General features: G+C 34.5%; 1 protein-coding gene across 1 annotated transcript; it reads left to right on the forward strand.

Annotated features, from left to right (window-relative positions):
• Positions 1-1,015: 1,015 nt before the first annotated feature.
• LOC147065310 (uncharacterized) lies at positions 1,016-23,581 on the forward strand. The gene is made up of 5 exons (XM_085956468.1): positions 1,016-1,087; positions 10,029-10,337; positions 14,073-14,303; positions 18,237-18,366; positions 22,932-23,581. The coding sequence occupies exons 1-5, from the start codon at positions 1,034-1,036 to the stop codon at positions 23,198-23,200; spliced, it is 993 nt and encodes a 330-aa protein (XP_085812594.1). The 5' UTR covers positions 1,016-1,033; the 3' UTR covers positions 23,201-23,581.
• Positions 23,582-23,888: the final 307 nt, after the last annotated feature.

Raw genomic sequence — 23,888 nt, forward strand, 5'->3', positions numbered from 1 at the left:
ACAACGCATAATAAATATCTCCAATGTGCCAAAATTGTGCAACACTTACCTCCTATGTGAAAGTGTAGGTAAACATGTTATTTCTTTTATTGTAAAACTGATAAACATTATCGATCATTTTAACAACTGAAATAGTGTAATTAATATTACTCCAAAAAAATGCAGTACTATTAAATTAAAAATCATTCTCTTGATTTTTTAAAACTGTTTTTTGTCTTTATCTCAAAACAAGATTTTTGCACATCGGAGGTTTTTTTTGTGCAACGACGATAATATATGTCATTGAATACCTACTATAACTAGATAATATATTCGATACAACACAACAGTGACTCGTATGAGAACAACGAGGGTTCATTTTTGCTGTGCCCCAGCTCCACTCCTTGTTGTTTCCTTAGTCTTGTGGAGCTCCTTTGAAAAATACGAACTCAAGCTCTCAATTTTATTTTTAACCCCTGTTATCGCCATGCCATTTGACTCGTATGCAAACCACGAGGATTCATGCTTGTTGTTAGCCCCAGCGCCACTCTTTGTTCCCTTTGTTTTATGGCACTCCTTGGAAAAGTAGAACCGTAAACATTTTATTTTTACCTCTAAAACTGACATTCCAAATTTTCCTACCAATACTATGTAGGCATCATTGCGCTTCAGTTTGTTCGTATAGTCTTTATGGTTATATCCCATAATGCGCAATGTGCCCTTACTCTCAATAAAATCCATTGTAATCATTTCAGTCGACATTTTGCAAAAAATCGTAATATTCCAATACTAAAATGCATCCAATATGATCAAATAGACTCTAATAAGCCGGGTCTACACTCGGGGCTTTTCCATACGTCTCACGAATTGAACTCAGGGCATGCGTCGTCGACCTTGAAATCTGGTTGAAAATGGCCGCCATTTTGTGATGAAAGTACTAACGCACTGCGGTCCGACCGGCTTGGATTTCTGTTCAACACCCCAGCAGCTTCGTATTTTTTCGGTAAGATTCGGGTCGTTCGTGCATTTGGCTGTCAGTTGCGACTAGACAGTAATGAAGTCCTCCGATGGCGCTGACATGCTAATTAATCACGTCGGGACGATAAAGGTAGGTACTATTAAGTATCTTATCTATGGTACTATTGTTGTATTGTAATTTTCTTAATTATTGCGCAATCATTTGATCCGGCTTCTATAATAATTAATACCCTTTCATCATTAATTTAAGCCGCGTTGACACGGTCCAAGTACGATCCAAGTAGACTTGGATAGGAATGATTAGTATGAAGATGTCTCATCCAAGTGACAGCTTCATATTATTTATTCCTATCCAAGTGACAGCTCCATACTATTTATTCATATCCAAGTTAACTTGGATGAGTAGGACGCGGTCCAAGTAGCTTGGATAGGAATAATTAGTATGAAGATGTCACATACAAGTGCACTTGGATAGGAATAAATAGTATGAAGCTGTCACTTGGATGAGACATCTTCATACTAATTATTCCTATCCAAGTAGACTTGGACCGTGTCAACGCGGCTTTAAGGTCCTTTTAGACGTCAGTTCCGTCGACAATTCAGTTGGGAAATAGCGATTTATATTTACGTATTTTTTATCCACTAAAAATGAATATTATTTTTATGATAACTTTCTAAACATATTGCTTCATTTAATGCAGTATGTACCGACCTATATTTGAAGAACTAATAATATTTCAATCGAAATTAGAAAAGTAGTATGAAAACAACGGCAACATAGTAATTTGCAGATGCCGTCATGAGACTTTATAACTTTCTTTTTAGACCAAACCAAACCTAACCTACCCCATCCTAATATTACCTAATATAAATCTCATTATGAGATCCTTATATTTAGTCTTAAAATTATCTCTTTCATCCATCATCATTTTTACTTTTTAAATTAAATTAAATTTATCTTAATTACACCTCCGCCCAATATGCGATTTTCACACACCGGATGAAGGCCTTTACCTATGAATAAAAAATACTTACGTGGTTGAGCAAGGAATCAGATTAGATGTTTTATGAAGCCGTTTCTAGAGGTCAGGGTTACGTTTCGACTTGAGCTACTAAATGATTATTTTACACCGGGAGAAGCCCGCCTGCAACAGGGGTGTATCATTCGCTCCATCTGGATTAAAGTCGAAAGGTACGCCCTGATCTCATCGGCCACCCATCCAATTCCTTGTTCATCCGTTAAGTACATGGCATGATAACAGTTTATATAAAAAAAATTCAACTACAATCTAACTATTCTAACAAAAAAAAAAAAAACAACTAACTTTACGTATTGTTTCTATATTTATTTTAATTACTATTTTCCTGCTCAAAGCAATGCTCCTGAATAAGTCAGAGTTTGATTTATTTTCCTTTCTTATTATCATTTGTCATAATTTATTATTATTTTATTTTTCTCCTGTAATGTCGTGCGTTTATTTTGTTTTCGTAATGTTTTTGTTATTCTTCTCGTTCTTTTATACTGGTCAGCGGAGGGGTCGTGGAGCTGCAGTCTTCGACTCTTGGGCTGTCCAGTTTTTTTGTATTCCGAGAGGCTACATTTGTAGACGTTTGGCCCTCGTTCGGAATTATTATTTCGTGTTATGTTTTTCTTCTTCTGGTGCAATAGGAGCGTACCTCGTTTGGCGTCGTCTGCCTTTGCAACCAGGGCGTGGTAGTGGCGTGACTACTGGGCCAGGCTCGTTCCGAGCAGCGGATATCTTTCTGTGGAAAGTTTTCCACTGATCTGCTGGTCTCTGGAGTATCACCTCATAGATGGACAGGTACTGTGTCTCCATCTGTTCCTATTACTGCGGGCAAGGCATCGTATAGCGGTACAACGGCCAGGCTCGTTGACGGCGGCACGGCTTTCCCACAGGTACTAGGATGGATTTTCACAATAAGTATCCTTTTCCCTTTCTTTTTTTTTTATAGATGGTTACACTTCGGAGGTACCTCTTGTTGTTTCACGATATCTTTCAGGCGTCACGTCCCTAGTCTCTCCATGAACCTGCGCGAGAAAGGAGAGTGCGCACTCTCCACACCATCAAGCTTTGGTATCATGAATTTTCGGCTACGCTGCCTTTGGATGCGCTTACTTCGAGAGGTGGCTCCCTTTGTGCTTCCAAATTGTCTTCATCTGTATTTATTCTTTTTCTTTCTTTAGTAATTTATTCGTTCATTAGACTTCCTGTACTTTAAATTTATTCGAATTTACTTTATTAATTACTCCTACCCCATACATTAAATAGCTACTAATTTTATATAAAATCTTCCCATTGTACTTATGGTACTTACTATCACTTTTAATATTTTACCCTAATACCCATAATTATTTTGCAACATTGTATTGACTGTATAAATCACATTGATATTAAAAATTGAAATATTCCACCCTCTCATTATATTTATTTCTGAATCAGTACACTTAAAACTGTGTAATTAACTTTATTTTTAGTGAAACCCATTTTATTTAAAAAAAAATTGTTGTTTCGTTTTACGCGCCCGACATCCTATTCCAAAGGCGCGCCGCGCCGATTTGCGGTGCCTCTCACGTTTTATTATTATTATTATTTTTTTTCATTATTGAAACCCTGTTGAGAAATTTACGGCTTATTGACTCATTTTTTTTTTATCACAAGCATACAATCTCTACTTTCATCCTCTTATACCTAATTTTAACGTATTATTAAAATTTCACTTATCAACTATAATATACACTTCGTCGAGTGATGCCGTATTATTCCCGTTCCGTTTTCGCTGTGTTAAATTTACGATTGGTAATTTGTAAAGAAATAATAGTGACGGTCGTATACTATTTTCTTCGTTTCTCTTTGGATTCAAATTATTAACACGGCGTAACTTTGAAACAGGTTTCGTGCTACTGTAGAATATCCTCTTTCCCATTTATAAAATTGTTTGCGATTTTCAATGTTAATGTTTTCGAATTCATTCATATTTACTTTATTTGAACGGAAAGAATTGGCGTCACTTTGCGAAGCGTTATTTTTAAAACTAGAATGTACATTTTTCGTACTAATGAACTTAAGATTACAAGGCTCAGAAAGTTTGTCCTTAATTAACTTTATATCCGTAATTAGAAGAATTTCCGGATGTTTTATTCGTATAATCTACACATTTCACTTCTAACAGCAACTCGGCGTTCACCCTTGACTCGAGGGTTGGCGACTGGTCCTGCTTCATCTCCTCGTGGTCGAGCCTGCGCCCGCACAGCTTCGATTCATCTCAGCTTGCGCGCCTTTTCAGCCCTCTTGTGAGGCTCCCTGGCCTCGCGTGTCCTTTTTCTCTCCTCACCGAACATCCCGTGGTCGACTAGGGTACACGACATGTTAGTGATACCCTAGGAAAATCGGCATTTTGCTCGCCGTTTTTCGTCGTGAGTGGGCCGTGGCCTCTACGAGCCCTCCTCGCTGGATACCGTCGATGATGTGTCTGGTCTCCATAGGTGGGATTTGTGCAGCCATTCGTCGTACTGGAGACGCGCTGGTGCTACGGTCTCCAGCACGACGCTAGGCGCGATCAGCTCCGTATGTGGACTGTCTTCGAACACCAGAGGGCTCTCCCGGTTTGATGTTGGAGACAGCACTTCTTCTTTGATAAGGGTCACGTCGGAGTCCACTTTTTTGGTTAACCATTTCTTGGTTGTTCCGGCTCCTGGATCATAAACTTTTATTTAGCGTTCGCGGGCGTAAATTTTATTTCGCGGGTTCGGAAGAATCCATGCGATTCTTCGAGCTTCACGTTGCCAAGGCGCCATTGAGATCCTTATATTTAGTCTTAAAATTATCTCTTTCATCCATCATCATTTTTACTTTTTAAATTAAATTAAATTTATCTTAATTACACCTCCGCCCAATATGCGATTTTCACACACCGGACGAAGGCCTTTACCTATGAATAAAAAATACTTACGTGGTTGAGCAAGGAATCAGATTAGATGTTTTATGAAGCCGTTTCTAGAGGTCAGGGTTACGTTTCGACTTGAGCTACTAAATGATTATTTTACACCGGGAGAAGCCCGCCTGTAACAGGGGTGTATCAATTACCTAATATAATCTTAGTTTGTGATAATGATGCATCAAAATGTATGAAAATTTCAAATTTTAAATTAACAATTATTGGATCGAAAAGCCTATGCGCCACAGAAAAAGGTATTTATTATAATTGTCTACGTCGAATAAACTGTTTTCATAAAAAAAAAAAATATTAGAGCTCATGACGGCATCTGCGGCACAATTACCATCAATTTAACTGGAAACATTAAAAATTGATATGATAAATGACGTACAAACCATCCTGTGTCGTCTCAGTTTCGGATTCAGTCACCCGCTTCAGTTTTGCATTGCACGTCAGTTTAACTGACAGCTCGTAAAACTGATGGTTTTAAAGTACCTTTACCATGCCTATAGGATAGGCCTTTAGCTAATTCCTATAGATTAGATGCGTACACAATGTCAGACCGTTCGGAAAGCATTCACTGGTCTGTGTATTGATATTATATGGTATGCAGACAATGAGGTATCAACTGATTAGTATGGAGTGATTTTCAGCCAATGAGCTTATGATTCACATTTGTCCAAATTGAAGGTGGGCAATGTAAGATTTTCAGTTTATGTTAATACACTACTTCAGCCCTAAAAATATTCACTCAGTAGTTCGCTACTGACAAATAACAATAGTACTTTAGCGAGTGAATGGTGATATGATAATAATATAATAAAGTCTCTGTTAAATATGTAAATTTAAAAGGATTTAGAATTTCGTCAATCCAGTTCCAGAAAACCCAACTTCTACTGTTTGACAGGCACATACACAATATTTGAACATATTAGAGCCATGTTACATGTGCGACAAACCCGAGACGGGCAGGGCACAAAACGTGACGGTGACACGCATTGAAGTATAGGCAGGCTAGAATGATCCTTGCATCCGCAGTGCGTTGAACATCTGGCTATACAAAACACTTAGCTTTGTGGATTCAGATAAATCGTTTTTTTCAGAACCTTTACAACTGGCAGGTACACAATAATATTGTATTACGCATCAACAGTTAGCGGGTGTTTGAGGCAGCATATATCTTTGATTTACTGCTCATGTCTCTAAGGTCTTCGGTGGGCGTAGTCCATTGAAAGCAATCAAATTAACAATCATGCATGAAGGCGGTGCAGTTATCGTTGTGTCAATGGTAGAAGGGTTGGAAGTCACCGTGAATAAGTTCATGGCTAACCGTGAATAGGTTGATATCTGAATGCGTTGGCCAAATCCATGTGCAATGGTACTATCATTGATACTGACACTCTTCTGTGAGTTTCTAGTCTACTGTTGACAATTTTAACGCATACTAGCGAGCAATCCGCCGCGTTTGTATTTGTAATACACAGGGCTGAGTACATGCTGCCAGAGTTGGTTACAGTCTAAACTCAAATTTTATTACCGCTTCAAATCATGAACCTATATTTATTTTCGTCGCCATAAAATAATGTTCGTCATCGTGACACTTACTCATTAGGATGTTTTGGAGAATAAAACAGTAAAAATAATTACCCACTGCTAAAATACTATTATACTATAATTTATGAGGCGCCGTTGGCTTTTTCATTGTAAAAAGGGCCTGTCGAAAGATCGCCAGGGAAAATACGACCATGTAAACAGAGCTAACACAGTTTCGTGGCACATAAAAAATAAAAATTATTACCCATTATAATAATGTAAATATTGAATATGGAACAATGAACAAAGCCATACAAATTTACTGGAGAGCTGTGCGTCGATAAAATATTTTCCAGCATGATTTCTTCGATAATATTATGTGGTAGTGCAATTTTGGCGGGTGAAATAATTATTTCACATATATTTATAACGACAAAAAACACTAAAAACAAATCGTCAAAATGTTTCTATTGAGATCACAAATCACTAAGAAAAAATATATAACACTAACGTAATCGTAATAATTAATTAAAAGGTAAATAAAAATAATATCGATGCATGACCAATGTTTTGTTTTGATAACCCTACCCTGGTGACGCATCGAGTACACCCGTCTTCGCAATGGCGTGCGATTCAAATGACTGAATAACGAGTGTTCTTTTCAAAAATATATTTCCTTGTGTTTTACTTGACATTTTTATAATCTGTTGCGTGATATGTCTACCTAAAGGTTTGAACTAATTTTTAAAGCATATTATCCACAAGTGTCACTTTCTAGTTTGGTCGAAAATACGAGATAAAGTCTACGGCATGTTTACATGCCATACGCAGTGTAAAGATTAATGAATCTTTATAGATCCCCACATATGCACTTTCAACTTCAACTTCGGTTTCAACTTTCAGTTCTACTTTCAACACTGAGTAGTTTAAATCATACCTTAGATCATGGGTGACCAACCTTTTCACCAGCCGGGCCAGATTCTAAAAATGAGATTTCCTACCGGGCCGCACAACCGATTTTTTTAATTTTACAAAACAAAAAAGAAATATATATATATATTAATAAAATAAAACAAAAATGAGAATCAAACATATTTATTAGATTAGACATTAAATAATCAAAAATAAACAAAATAATATAAAAATAATAAATTTTAGTAAGAAGTTTGATTTTGTGTGGCAGACTAAGTGCATCAAAATCGATATTGAGTGAGGTTGTTCCTACACGCAAACAGTTTTCCAAATGCACATCAGTGATTCATGTTCTCACTCGGGATTTGATATGTTTCATCTGACTAAAAAGCTGTTCACACGTGTAAGTGTTTCCAAATAGCGAAGTCATCATTAGAACATGTTTGTAAAATGTAGGAAATTTCTCCTTATCCAAATAAATGTTTTGTTAAATTCTTCCAAACCAACCCGATGGAATTTCTCCTTTAACTGTTCATCGCAACATATTCCGCAATGTTCCATTTGTAAATTTCCCGGTAATACATTCACATCTACGGAGAATGGCGTTGCAAATGCAACAAAAAGCACATGGTGCTTTTCAAAATCTTGAGCTAATATCGAATCTCAATTTGCGAAATTAGCATATCTAGCGGCAGCATTTGATATTATTTTTAATTTCTCACTGCTCCACGGGCCACAAGTTGACACCCAGTGGGCCGCATGGGGCCCGCGGTTTGGCCACCCATGCCTTAGATTAATTGCGTCGGACGGTTTTCAATTTGTTACCATTGTAGACGTCTAGTTGCAATGAATATAACTGATACTGCGAAACATAGCAGGTAAACTGGTGTAATTTTAGTGCTGAAAAAAATGAGGAAAAGATCCGAAAAATACCGGCAATCGATTTATATAAAAGATTAAACATTTTAAGATCTAAGGAATGTGGAATTTTGGGATAATTAGGGAATTAATTAACACTATTGTTAAGAATTTTACACATTTACAACAGTTTCTGCATACTTATGGAAATGGTGGAGCGGGGAGGATCGAAAAAAAAACCAACCGAAGTTGTTGAAAATGTTGCACGAATGTTGAACAGATATCCACTGCTGGTGGAAGCACGTACCTACCTGCGCTAGTGGTGATTTACAACTAATTTGAGACAAGCCTTTGCACATACATCTATGGTTTTTCTCTGAATTAATACGAACCGCATTAAATATTGTCTAATATTCATGTGAATCAACGAATCGCTTGAAGTCAGCCGACAAGAGTTACATGTATGTGTGGATACGGTGCCATGGCTGATATTATAATTATTGTTCAACTTGAATGTATTCTTTCACAGATTTAAAAGGTTCTCAAGCATTGTATTTCTGGAAACTGCGCTGAATTCACTACTAATTGATCAGTTTGCTTAAAGTGCTGTGTTCACTAAATGGTCATAGAATTTGTAAGATGCTTAGTCAAGTGTCTCGTCATGGGAGTAATCAAATTGAAATCACGGCCAATAGTGACATCAAAACAAACTTGAATAGAATTGAGAAAAGAAGCAATAAGTACATGAAAGCTTTATTAAATAGTAATTATTCCAACGTCGACATTGCAAACCAGCATGATAGGAAATGGATGGATTCATAATATTGTTCACTGTTCTTAGAAAATTCATGACAAACTAGCAGGGATTTAATGCATACCTTAATTAAATTGAAACAATCTGTCAATTTTAAGCAGTGCCCGAAGTGAAAATAAACATCTGGGTCAGTGTTGAAGAATGTGATTCGAAATTGATTATTCGGCTGATCATATTGATATCTTTGTTTTGAAGATATTGTGGGGTATCTTAAAAACAATAATTGCTGAAAATAGTTTCTGTTTGGTCATGATACAAGCTTTATAATGTGCATCTAAGGCTCTCTCCCAATAAGACATGTTCAGTAATATAAATGTGCAATGGGAGTGCCTGCCAACGTCAAAACGGAACAATATATTGTAAAACAACAAGTTACCTATTCTTTAATACATGATGATTCAAATTCTATTATAAAGTATTTGCATGTAGGAATATTGAATTAAATGTCCATGCAATGGGGTTGCATGATTTGGAAATTATAAAAAAGTGGCGGAATGGAATCTTTCCGTTGTACCAAGTGCATAGATTAACCAGATATTGTTACATAGTACCCCTTAAATACAACGTTCTTTCAAGTTGAAAAACAAAATATTGAATGAAGGAATGCTCGTATAGGGTGGAGTCAATGAAATTATCGGTAAATAACTAGCAATCTGACCTTAGAACTGTCATGATGTGGGAATCAATTTTGATAAATGTGGATCTATTATGACGGACCAGCTATAATGTGTCCACTTATGAAGTAATGGGTCTCAGGTTTAAATTCTGGGTTGGCTAATTCACATGTTGTTTTTCCATGTGTGTTTGGACCCAGAGCATGGACCTGAAGGGTTGACCGAGTGGCTAACATCCATTTCTCATAAAAAAATACTGTTAAAAAACCTCGTGGCGACCAAAATCCACATCCACAAATACAGCCAATGAAGACCTATTATGTTGGTGCCTACATATTATAATCAGGAAGTCAGATAGAAATGTACTTTTTTTTTATTCACAGTCGTCGAGAACTGTTTCCAATGAAGACAGCGGGGATTCCTCGATATCATTGACTACTAGTACACCCTTTTCATCGCAGAAGAAAAGGAGAAAACTTGAAAAAAGCTACTATGAAACTGAAGATCTATTGAAGAAAGCAATCGAAATCATAGAGAAAAAAACTGATGATCAACAAATCTTCTTCGATTGTGTTGGCATGCTTATGAGGACACGCCTCAGTCCGAAGAGGCAAACACAATTCCAAGATAAAGTGCGGCTTCTCATATCTGATATGATTGCTGAGGAACAAAATGAACCGGAGATTGAAAAAGTTGAGGAATTATAAATTATTACATGATAATAGATTTAAGGGGGGACATGCTCAGCGTAGGTCAAAATGGAGCTTTTGTTCTATTTTCAAAGCATGATCCTGGACATACCTTAAACATTGTACATAATCTATTTATATAATTTTGAAGCCTTATTATCCTTTATATTTATTTTAAACATTTGATGACTGCATAAAGTATTTTTATTACATAAAATAGTATTCTTTTAAACCTCTCGCTCTAATGTTTTAGAATATAATCATATAGTATATAGTACATAAATGTGCAGTGGTGTTAGGATTTTTAAACACGCGCGTTAACATCATTTTACTCCCTACTTCAATTATAGTTTGTCAATTTATGGCTACGGCCGTATGTTGTAGCTTAACCACTGGGGAATGCCAAAAGAAATGGCGTATTTAAAAAAAACACTACCTTATTCTTAGGTCAATAATTATTATAAAGCAATCATTATTCGTAGGATGTTTATCACACTTGTATGGTCAAAGACATAGCTTATAATTAGTATCTTTAGAATTATCTTCAAATGTGTTATCTTGCCCATTTTTTGAATAATAAAATGCCTAATTCTTGTCAAAATTGGGATGACAGTGATTATCAATATAATTTTTTATCGTAAAATTTATGTACTGAAATATGACTATATTCTAAAACATTAGAGCGAGAGGTTTAAAAGAATACTATTTTATGTAATAAAAATACTTTATGCAGTCATCAAATGTTTAAAATATATATAAGGATAATAAGGCTTCAAAATTATATAAATAGATTATCTACAACGTTTAAGGTATGTCCAGGATCATACTTTGAAAATAGAAAAAAGCTCCATTTTGACCCACGCTGAGCACGTCCGCCCTTAAGTATATTTTCTATAATTATGTTTTATTTTATAAAAAACCATATAATTTCGGGTCCCTGATTCAATTTCGTATGGGGGTGAGGAGTGAGTGAGGAGAAACTCATTATTTTAAACTTATTTTCCTATTACATACTATGTAGCGAGTTGTCCCTGTATGTGACATTTGGGGCCAGCTGTTTCAGGAATGTCCATAGAATGCATGAGACTCACAATTGTTTTTTCGAACTGCTAAAGTATATGCTTAACTGATCAAATTTAGATTTATGTTTTTTGTCTGTTTTAAACTTTTTTTATGCAATGAATAAATCATAAGATTTAAGCATATTGCATTTTTTATTGAACTTTCCACTTTCAAATTTTCCTGCTATTTTTGTGTAATTCTGCCAGTGGCGAGGGGTGGAGGTAGGCTGTTGAGATTCGACATAAATAGTGCACACTGAACTTTGTCAGACATACTTATTTGTTTTCATTGAATTAAGAATACATAATAATATGGTGTTAGATTTTTAAAATTCAGCCCTGCCTACCCAAACCATAATCCATAAAGATTATTCTTCTATCTATAAAATAACTAAAGGTACTGTTCGGTTAAAGCGGATACAGCGGAAAACGCATTTTGAAAATAGCCGATAAACTAGATTATTTGTTAGTTTGGGTTAGTTTAGGTTAGGTTAGGTTGGGTTAGGTTAGGTAAGGTTAGGTTTGGTTAGGTTAACCTAACAAATAATCCAGTTTATCGGCTATTTTCAAAATGCGTTTTCCGCTGTATCCGCTTTAACCGAACAGTACCTAACTAAAATTATGTATGGTTTAACGGCATAATTTTAGATACTATGTGTTGAATCTAATACAATAAATCCATAAAAACACATACAAAAAGTCATGACAGTCTAAATCAAGGGTTCACAAAGTGTGACCTGGCATTCTTGGTTGACATTACTGGAATTCTCAATGAGTTAAATATAAAACTCCAATGAAATAATGTGTTTATTTCTGATCTCATTAATTATGTGAAGGCTTCAGGGCGAAAGATTCAACTTATTCAACAACAATTCGATGTTGGAAATTTTTGTCATTTGGAAGCATGTCTCTTTTGAATTAATCTACTGAGGCTTCCAGTATTATGCAATCAGAAAAATACTCCAGGGTCATCCAATGTGTTAGATGAATTTTCTGAGCGCTTCTTGGATTCTAAGAATTAATATTTTTCAAGATCCCTTTTCATGTAACCCAGACGCTGTTCCCATAAATATGCAGTTTGAATTAATAAATTTTCAAGAGAACGTAGAAGCAAAAGCATCTTATCGTGGTAAGAATTTAATTGTATTCTACAAAGGACTTTCACTTGAGGTATATCCAAATATAGTTAAACATGTTCATCAATAATGGCTTCTTTATTTGGAAGTACCTATATTTGTGAAAATACATTTTCTACAATGAGCATTAATAAACCAAACTTAAGATCAAAATTAACAGACCATCATATCGCATCTGTTTTGCGTATTCACACCACAAAATTTGAGCCTAGATTGCAGGATTTAGTTTCAAACAAACATAAATCACATTGCATTTTTAGTATATTAACGCTTTCGCTGCTGAATAGATAATGAGATTTTAATTGCCCCCTTTAAAATGCACGTTAATTACATCGATCGGCCGCCTGGTCATTACGCACCGTGTGCGTCTTCCGCGTCCAAAGTATTAATAAGAGTAATAATAATGTATATCTAGTTAAAAATATAAGTTTACACAATGAAATATATATTTAATATGGAATATATATTTACACAATACATGTGACAGAAACGGAAAATATTTGCAGAAGAAAGGGCGGCCCGGCACGCCAAATACTTTTGATTTCAAAGTTGTCCCTTTGATGAAAATGTCTGAACCCCTGGTGTAAATATTATTAATTACATCACTATCAGTTATTTTCTCATATTTTAACGTTTTTACGCAATGTATGATTGTTGATTTAAACATTTTTTAATTTCATACATACAAGACTTTCTCAATACCAGATGTACACTATGATGTGTATGTGTAGTACATACTGAAAAACTTATATTTGCAGAGTACTTGCCTATGAATATGAATTTATAATTGTGTGGTAGGTATATGGAATAAATATGGTTAAAGATATTCCGCGTTTAATTTTTGACGCGCATCTATATAAAATTAATTATCTTAACCTTACAAACTCTAATAAGACTAAAAACGTATCAATGTTTTTTTTAGAATAGTAGTGATGAACTATTTGAGAACAAAACCTAATTTACAGAATGTTGAAGGCTGTTATGCACAATTTTCACTTTGAAGTTGTTTTTATTCAACTTGCATTTGTATCTTTCAATCCGCAATTTTGCTCAATTATAATATTTTATATAAACTCAAACACAAATTTTGTTATTCATACTTGATACAGTTTACTATGTGAGTAAAAATAATTTTTGTATATCGTGAACACCAAGTGGTTGTACCTATAAAATTTATGAAAAAAAGTCCGAGTCCGATGCATAAATTGTCTCAAATCCATATAAGCTTGATCGGCTCAATTACGATTGTTGAAAAAATGGAAACACCACATTTGACATCATTGCATATTAGATGTTGACTCCAGCTGAGTGAGAGCACTGTCGTCAAAAATGGCGATACCATGGGACTGTTACAAGCAGTCGCTGTGTGAATTGAGAGCCTTGTTAATAATTTTGTTGATTTAGAGAGGAGTCGTACATCAACAGCAAATGTATGCATGTAATATTGGCGTTATTTCTTTTATAAAGTAACCAAGATAATTATGTATGTGTTTTCTATTAAAAAAAGAATGAATTTAAATATTGTTATTAATTGATTGTAGGATCTGTGTTGTGAGCTGCACATGCCTAATCCTGAATATGAATGCGTTGGCGAAACTGGATTGGCGCACTGCAAGCAATTTACGATAAAATGTTCGACGGCGTCTTTGGAGCGTACTGCCACAGCAGCGTCAAAAAAGCAGGCTAAACAACTAGCCGCCGAGAAGATATTTATGTATTTGAATGAAAACATGCACAAAAGAATATCTGAAGCAGCCGAGCAAGAGAATTTCGTAAGTTTATTTGGTCAAACTGGATTTTACTAATATGCCTTATTACAATCTTCCCAATCTGTTTAATATTGAGATTAAAACTATCAATCTGCAGTAGGTGCTCGGTTATCCGGCACCCATATTTTTTCACTTATGCCGGATTGTCGTAAATGTCGGATTATTGGATTTCTATAGGATTTTTAGGATTGTCAAGGTCGGCCACCGAACTGCTGAGCGACTCCGCTCTGTAATCCGGAAGTTTAATGTGAAACCTGTCAGATTATACAGCAGGAGAGCTGAGTTGCCGGACTATTGGACGTGCCGGATTGGTGAACGCTGGATTACCGAGCGCCTACTGTATATTAAATATTGAAATAACACATTTTTATTCAATGAATAAATAATACACAATATTAGCATAGTATTATCTGTAGTAGCATCTTTTATTGTAGGTACATTAGGCCCCCATAGACGGACAGTTCTCGTAGCAGTTTGAACATGGCACAGACAATAACTGTTCAATAACTGTACGTTAGTGGCCACACCACAGATCAGTTTAACTACCCCATTTAAATCTGTCGAACTGTCAACAGACGTGCCCATATACGTACAGTTATTGTCTGTGGCAGAGCAAGTGTCAAAAACTATGGCGGTTAGGTTCGCGGAGATATTACACAGGGGTATTGTTTCAATTAGTTTTAGGTAGGGTATACTTGAACGATGATACACGAATAATTTTACTTTGAATTTATTATGGTTATAATTGTTTTTATTAGAAACAAATTGACATAAAATACACACCTATGACGTTGGTAAAATAAATCATGATTTCGCTAGTGGATTGTGTATTTTATCGATTCACCGAAACAATATTATACACATTCGTGTAAATATAAAATGTAATCTTTTCTTTTGAATAAATTATTCCCTTTAATGGACAGTATTAATTAAGTAAGAAAATGGTAATATTTATAAAGGTATTGATTTTATATACAATAAATTTAAACATGCCACAAAATTATATTTACATCAATCATCAGTATTATATAATTACTATGATATTATTAAAATATATAGGTACTTAAATTTTATTTAGATTTAGCGACATTGTCATTCACAATTAGGTATATTAATTTATGTTGTGAACGTCTTAAATTAATAAGTTTTAATATTCACTACATACAATAAACAAAATTTGAGTACTGAGTTATTAGTCTATATTTTCACAATAACTTTCATTTTAACATTTATATTATATTGTATAAAATAATATGTTTACATAAATAACTATTACTTTGTTTTACTCTCGTAAAAATAAATAAAATATAATATTTGCGATCTCCGCGTACATAATATTATTACATTTTTAATGTATTATAAAATATATTATAAAATGCAATAACAAGCAACACCAGCCGAAGTTGTATCGCGCGGTATATTCTACTTTACGTTACCAACATCTAACGTCACCCGAAAACTTTCGGCTAGTTGAAATTCCAACAGTTTTACAAAAACACGGGAGTAGGGGGTCGCTGGCAGTTTGAACATGGCAAACATCTGAAAGGTCGAAAAGTGTCCGTCTATGGGCGCAGCAGATTATCTACCAAAGATAACTGTATAGTTATTAACTGGCATGTTCAACCTGTTACGAGAACTGTCTGTCTGTGGCCGGCAATTGTGTAGAACAACCTCAGAAACATAATGTCTACTAAAAAAATTCTAGATAAAGGATTGTACCAAAATATGTAGCTTGAATCCATATACATCGCAATTGAGGCAGTGGGCTTAACTGATTAAGCTCCCAATTAATTGCTAATCACATGCAATTTTTCTAACTATGCATTTGAAGTATTGTTTCATTTATGGTTTCATTTATAGTTCATAAGAAATTTCTACATGATTAGCAATTTAATATCATTACATAAGTAAAGCTCACTGCTTAGATTGCAATGAGTGTGGGTTCAAGTCCTATTCAGCAGTGGTGAAGACTAAGATAATAAATAACCTAAAGACATTTCATAGGTTATAAAATACCAAACCTGAACATAGATGTATTTATTTACTAAGCAGCCATCTATTTATTTTCCAAGTATCCGTTCATCCGTCTAATAGGATTTACATATTATACGTCTATAGATATAATAAATCTATACCAGAGGTAAACTATTGTAACTCCAAAAATCGTGAAATGGAGTTATTGTTATATTGTTACTTCATTAATTATCCTGCATACGTGGTAAACAGCTGTAACTCATTACTCTTATTATAAAAGTTAAAAATGTCATTGTAACTCCATAACTATTAGAGGTAAAAATCAGTAAGAAAACATACAATTCTTTTGATGAAAAAATCGAAGTACAGCAGTAAAGAAACAAAAACGTTTTGATAAATAGATAAATTTTATCTTTTTCCATTCACGAATGCCACAAGTTGAATGTTCCAAAAATCATAAATTCGTCTCTCCTGTGAAGTTGTCATTTTGGATTTACCGTAGTTTACCTCTGGTATACAGAAGTCTTAATATTGTTTTTTGTAAAAAAAAAAAAAAAAAGGCAAGCTCTGACCAGCTTAGCGGACAGAATGTGCATCTAGCAGTCGTATTTTTTTTTAGCGCAATTTCAATTCCTGGTTCGACTTCTTTTAGCGCATGTTGTTGTTTTAGAAAAATAGCTTTTATAAATCAGTAATAATATTATTTTATGTTCAGAAAATTGTAACAGTCAAATACTGAAGATGAAACAAAATTCAAATTTAATTCCCATAAATATGGCTATTGTGACACCCCCGTATGGTCCCCATTTGGGGATGTCTTTGTGTATCTTGAGAGGCCCGAATCGGAATCGAAGCCAACAGATAATAATGGCTGATTGCGAAATAATAATAACAGAGCCGAGCCGGCAATGCCGTAGAGTAGATTGTAATATAACCGTCGAAGATTTGCAACGTCGCTTTTTTTTCGACGACGGCTTTCGTTGGAAAAAAACGGAAGATGGCGCTCAGAACGCTGCAAGCAGCTAAATCGCGAACACGCCGATTTCGTCCTCCGAAAAATTAAATTATAAAAATGTAACGATTATAATATTAACGTAAATAAACTCGCCGCTTCTATTCACAATTCCGGTGGCTTAATTATCCACCTTCCATCCCGAATCCAGACGAAAAATCCATAACAAAACACAAAGTGACAGTTGAAATTCTCTTACCAAAATGGAGGGAAATGATACTATCCATATTTACGATGGCCGAGCGGTTACCGCGTCAGCTTACAGTGTCATGTTGTTTTTAAATATATATTTGGACCCAGAGTATGGATCTAATGGCTTACATCCATTTCTCGTAAAATCAAAAATCTGTAAATACAACCTCCACACGCTTGGGATTGAATATGGTAAAAAAAATGTACGAGGTACATTTTGTATGCTGTTTGACAGCTTGTAGGCTAATATTAATAATAATATGAGAATTATAAATTGACACGCAACACGGTATTGCTAGTGTAACGATGTGAGTATTAATTTTCCTAACCACCGCAACCCGATATATAATTGCTATACTCTATCTTGCTGTACCTAGTTACCGCGGCTGCTAGGGGTTCCGTTAATAAAAGTTACATTTGACAGTTCTTACCATGAGGTAGTCAACTCTTGGAATCAGTCATAGCATTGTTATCACTGTATATATTGATTTTGTGTTATGTTGGAATAGAGCTGCAGGAGAGCCAAGAAAATATTGAGTTCCGGACCAATTAGTATATCAACTTCAATATTTCTGTGTGAAATTTACTAATTTAGAGTCGTTCATTTGACTCGTCCTTGTCATTTATGCATATATGCATTTGTGATAATTTGGCATGACACAATAAATTTTTTTAAAACTTATCTCCCTTTTCTTTTGGCACACGGAAATGTACATGTCGATGTGTAATCTCATAATGTTAATTTATTTTTGCTTTAGAATGCGCAGTTTCTTCGTAAATCGAATGAAGACGCAGTGGCCAAATACTACGAGAAAACCGAAGTTCTTTGGAAGCCAAATATTGGTCAAAGAGTTTGTGACTATCATTTGGGATTTGCACAATCAATCGGTAATACCATTATATTTTTTATCTTCTTATATGAATTGTAGACCATTAAGTTTGTTTTATTCGAATTTGAGTCTTAGCTTTTCTATCTATTGGGGGTCTGCCGAGAGGGCAACAGCCAGTGGGTTTTCTGTGCAACATGATGTGTGTGATTTTAATTTTGCCCATTGTCTCAGTCTCACATGTGCATTACATAATTTTCATTGTTTTTTCCCCTTATCTGATGACATTCTCAATTTCTCAGATCTGTTTATTTTGTATCTTTCTGAGGGGTTTGCCCGAGTGTCATCATTTCTAGACTTCACTACGTACATTTCATTTAGGCTGGGTTGCTTTATAACAGTGGCGAAGACTCCATACTAGGCGATTGTTTAAAGCTTGCCTTCTTGAGAAAAGTAATTTTTAATTGCATATTGACATATTTATAATTATAATCACTTGATTATTTTATATTCTATAAAAATAATTTAATTTGTCAACGACATCTGTCGTATATGTAGGCGTGTATTATAAATATACAGATTGCAGAACAATCTGTCAAAGGTATAAAATAATATGCCACGTGCGACCATATAACATATTTATCGGACTATTCGAGGAATGCTGATATTTTTTGTATGAACTTTTAGTAAAGTGACTCCAGTCTGTCTATCGCATTGTATGCAATATGATAACCTCCGATTGCCAAGCTTAAAAGCCTTTGCGCATAATATTATTGTCTATGACTGCAGCTTTATCCAAAATAATTAATTATTAGATAATTTAAAAAAGTTTCTATGGCATTTAATCACAATAATATATAAATAAATAATGTAGATTGTTTTTAAAAATAAAAATTATATCTTATGATCTTTGATGTGTATAAATTTTTAGGAAAACAAATAATTTAAACTCATCGCTCAATTTTATGTTGTCAGTGAGCTTTTGAAATTTCATCGAATTAGTGTGTCGTTGTAATTATATCATTAGTAGTAATATCGTATTACCTTCATCTTTCCCGTAAGTATACCTGTCAAGTGTGCTCTTTTTCTCAGATCTACCTATCACAGCCTACCTCTTTCCAAAGGTCACCCTTCGCCACTGCTTTATAATGATATTAATTGTAGTAGAGTGAATCGGATGTATGCCACAAGCACATACGCGTTCTCATATAATTCACAACGCCGGCCATAGAAAATGAGCGTGTATATACGCTGTTCTTTACACTCATACTAGCCCCGGTCGATTGTTTTAAATAATTTAATATATTTCAAACAAAAGATATTCTGTTTATAGGGTTTAATTCGCGGTCCACTGGGTACCGCCATGCTAATACCTCCCGACACTTAAAACGATAATCTATAATTTTAGTAGAGTTATCATGGTACATAAATACAGTAAACTCTCAGTAATCCGCCGCTCGATTACCCGACAACTATCCGCTGTTATTTTTACTAGTTGAAAGTACAAAATAGCTCTATAATTCACCTGAACAAGTGGTTGTGTCAAGTGATTTACTGTTTAACCTTTCCGGGAGTATGGACGTACATGTACGTCGGCGCGATTTTTTCATGCAGGAGTATGGACGTACATGTACGTTTTCTAGTAGTATGGGTTTATTGGTGTGTCTATGCTTCAAGTATGAATTGCAACACCATCTATGGACACTTGGGTGTATTTTTATACCATTTCAAAACAGATTTCAACTTTACAAACTGCAGAATTCTACTTTTTCGTATGTCACGTGACATCAATATGACGTCATACCTACCAGATCGGACAAGTACATAAATCGCAAACAATCGATTTCCGCGCGCGCGATTTATCATACTTTTCATGAGATTTTAAGAAGTTTTACTGTGTTTTACGGTATTTTAATGCGTTTGGAAGTTTTTGTATTGTGTTTTAATACTTTTATCGCGATTTTTCGAAGTTTTTAACCGTATTCTATTGTGATTTGAAGTTTTTATATTGTGTTTTCTCATACTATTCCCGCGATTTTTAGAAGTTTTACTGTGTTTTACGATATTTTAATGCGATCTCAAGTTTTTATATTGTGTTTTTATACTTTTCTCGCGATTTTTCGAAGTTTTTAACCGTATTCCATTGTGATTTGAAGTTTTTATATTGTGTTTTTATACCTTTCTCGCAATTTTTCGAAGTTTATAACCGTATTCTATTGTGATTTGAAGTTTTTATATTGTGTTTTCTCATACTATTCCCGCGATTTTTAGAAGTTTTTAACCGTATTCTATTGTGATTTGAAGTTTTTATATTGTGTTTTTATACTTTTCTTCGCAATTTTTCGAAGTTTATAACCATATTTTATTGTGAATTGAAGTTTTTATATTGTGTTTTCTCATACTTTTTCCGCGATTCTTAGATGTTTTACTGTGTTTTACGGTATTTTAATGCGTTTGGAAGTTTTTATATTGAGTTTTCTCATACTTTTTCCGCGATTTTTAGATGTTTTTCTGTGTTGACATTTGATACAGGGACTTAGTGGTGTTTTTATTGCCGTGATTTATTTGTGTCGATCTATATTCCTAAAATGGATTTCCAAAGAGGCAAAGATATTGACGAAATTTTGATGAACAGTGACAATGAAGAGGAGAACATCAAGAACATTGATGATATATCGATGGAATTTTATGAATCTTCTTCTTCTGATGACGAGGATCCAGACATCCAACCAAGTGCTAAATACAGGCGGAAAGAACCAAGGACCTGGAATAACTCAACCTTCACTCCAACACCTAACGATTTTGGTGATTTTCAGTCCGGTATAAAAGGGAATATAAATGTAGAAGGGGATTACCTTGAGCTGGACCTTTTTCAGCTCTTTTTTACGGAATATATTGTCAACACAATAGTTTCTGAAACAAATATTTATACCACGGCTGCGTCCCAGAAATCATCTGCGATGTCGAAAATGAAAAAGTGGGTGAAGACGGCGGAAGAAGAAATGTATGTTTTTCTGGCCACCGTTATTTTAATGAGCTTGGTTTTAAAAAAATCCGTAAAAATATACTAGACAAATAATGCCATTATCGAATCACCATTTTATTTTAAGTTTAATAATAGTGTTAAGTTATAAACAGTTATTGTGAAAAAAATTCGAATGTTTTGGTGTCAATCTATGGTTGGTTACACCTGGAATACGCAACCGGTTTTTTACGATAAAACCTTTAAAACGTGAGTTTTTTTTTTTTTACTATTTTTAAAACATTTTTATCTTCATATTACACTGATTTGATTTAAAAAAAAAAATAATATTCATGCAAAAAAAACTCACTCCCCATAGCATGACCAGTACTAATAAAGGTACTCCCTGAAAGGTTAATATTTAGTTAATAAACTTCATTTATAAATATGTATTATTTAGTGAAAACTTGATTTTGATTATAAATAAAACCGTAATTTGCTAGTACAAATTTCTCAAAAAAACTATTTTTACGAAATACCTGTTTTAATTTTCACCAGATTTTGTATGTATACTAGAGGTGAGTTGGAAATACTGTCACCAGTCTGTGTACTCAAGTATCGGATGAAACTACCCATACTCAGTACATGTGGCCCAATAAACTTGTTCCAAAAAACTTGTGATGATATCATCGCGAGTCGCTGGCTAGTTGGTAGACTTTCAATACTATTGACATTAAATGCGCGCGAGCGAGGTAGCACTTGAATACAATTATATTTTAATTTATTAGTCTATGCATTCGAATGACATCATCTTATGTATGAACAAATAGGTCATTAATTTTTTGTAGCAGCATATTATTCCCTCGGAAATGTGGTGAGGTGACTGAGGTGACGCAGTTTACAGTAAAAAAATCATTGTTATTCATTTTATGTTAACAAGGATATTATAACGTAACATAAAAACAACTCATAAATTTAAAATGTGTTTAAAATTTTATAATAAATGGGACATTTCGAAAAGCCCAGCTCAGTGTATTTTTAGCGATTCTATTGAAGCCGATATTTCAAATACTAATATGGAGTTAAGTTTTAGTTCCAGTTTAGTATGAGACTTATGTCGCATACGCACACCAACCGCTCTATATAGTATTCCAAATACTAGTAAGTATTTTGGAACAAGTTTTGATACTAAGTATTTTTTTATACTGGTAGTCAGTATACTTAGTCTTAAAACTCGACCAGTTTTCCCACCTCTAATGTATACACTATAATCCGCCGCTTTCACTAATTGGACACTTGTCTGGTTTTTGGGGTGGCGGATTACTGAGAGAGTACTGTATTTCCACTATCTTAAAGGCTCTTATTGTGACAGAATGAGCAAATTTTATATTTGGTAATATCCGTAAATCAAAATTGCAGAAATATAGAATTATTAAATCCTCTCTTATTCATTTATACGATTATATGTGATCAGTACTGGTGAGAAATATTGCACCAAATTTTGGAACCGCCCTAAACCCCCCATTATAGACATGGTGTATACAATAATACCTCATGCGAGACGGAAGTAGGGGCGCGGGAGTTGCCAAAATGTCCAGAGCCAACGCTGTATGTGAAAACATATCTTTTTACAGTTTTTCATTTGTGTCTTGTTTGCTTTCCAGAAAAGGAGTTGCTTGAGAAAGCTACGAATATATTGAACTCTCCGGTACAATTGAACCCTGTGAAACGCCTCGAAGATGTTTTAAATGTTTTACAACTTGAATTTGAATGGAACTTGATACAGGGCCCATATTCTCATTATGCCCTGCTTAAAGTACCCCACGTTGATCCTCCAATATTCATCACGGTTCCATGCGATGACCCGCTAACGGGGAAATTGAAAACTGCCAATGAAGCCCTCGACTACATAAAACTCAGTTTTAGCTATTGATAAGTTACCATCTAGATCAGTAATTCAGTGTCTGCCAAATTGTGTGCCGCGAGAGATTCTAAGTGTGCCGCGTAGCATACCGAGTCTAAATATTTTCCATCACTTGATTGTCAAATGTACGAGTCGGTCATCAACCCTTTTGCATGATATGACGGCACATACCTGAAATTAACAATCGAAGAAAATTTAATATACTTGAAAAACGATCTTGTTGGAACTGGAATCACAAAATCGCTCGCTAAAACGGAAAAAGTCGTAGGATAATAATATATAGGAGATATAATTATTTTGTTTTAATTGCGCCTTTGTATTTGGAGGGTAGAAAAGATCGAACATAATAAAGTTCTTTCAATAAAATAGAATAATTAATTTATGACACCAGATTTTTTTATTATTATTTACCAGATTGTCGAAATTGTGATACCATGGACCAGAGTTTCCCAAACTATGTTCCGCGGAACACCAGTGTTCACCTGAATAGGTGTTCCGCGATCATTTGGAAAAGTTTTATACACTTGAACACATTTAAAGATCTTTTACTAAGTAGGAGTAAAATAAGTAAAACTAAAATAATTAAAGAATCTACTTCATATTGAAAGGCGAGTGATGATCAATCTCCACTGATGTTTATGACGTCAAGTATCTAGATAGGTAGATAGATGGTATGTGGTTTTGCCATACTTACAAT

This window comes from Rhyacophila brunnea, unplaced genomic scaffold, assembly GCF_057557595.1.
Source record: "Rhyacophila brunnea isolate RB1 unplaced genomic scaffold, BYU_Rbru_1.0 scaffold_6, whole genome shotgun sequence".
Taxonomy (NCBI): Eukaryota; Metazoa; Arthropoda; class Insecta; order Trichoptera; family Rhyacophilidae; genus Rhyacophila; species Rhyacophila brunnea.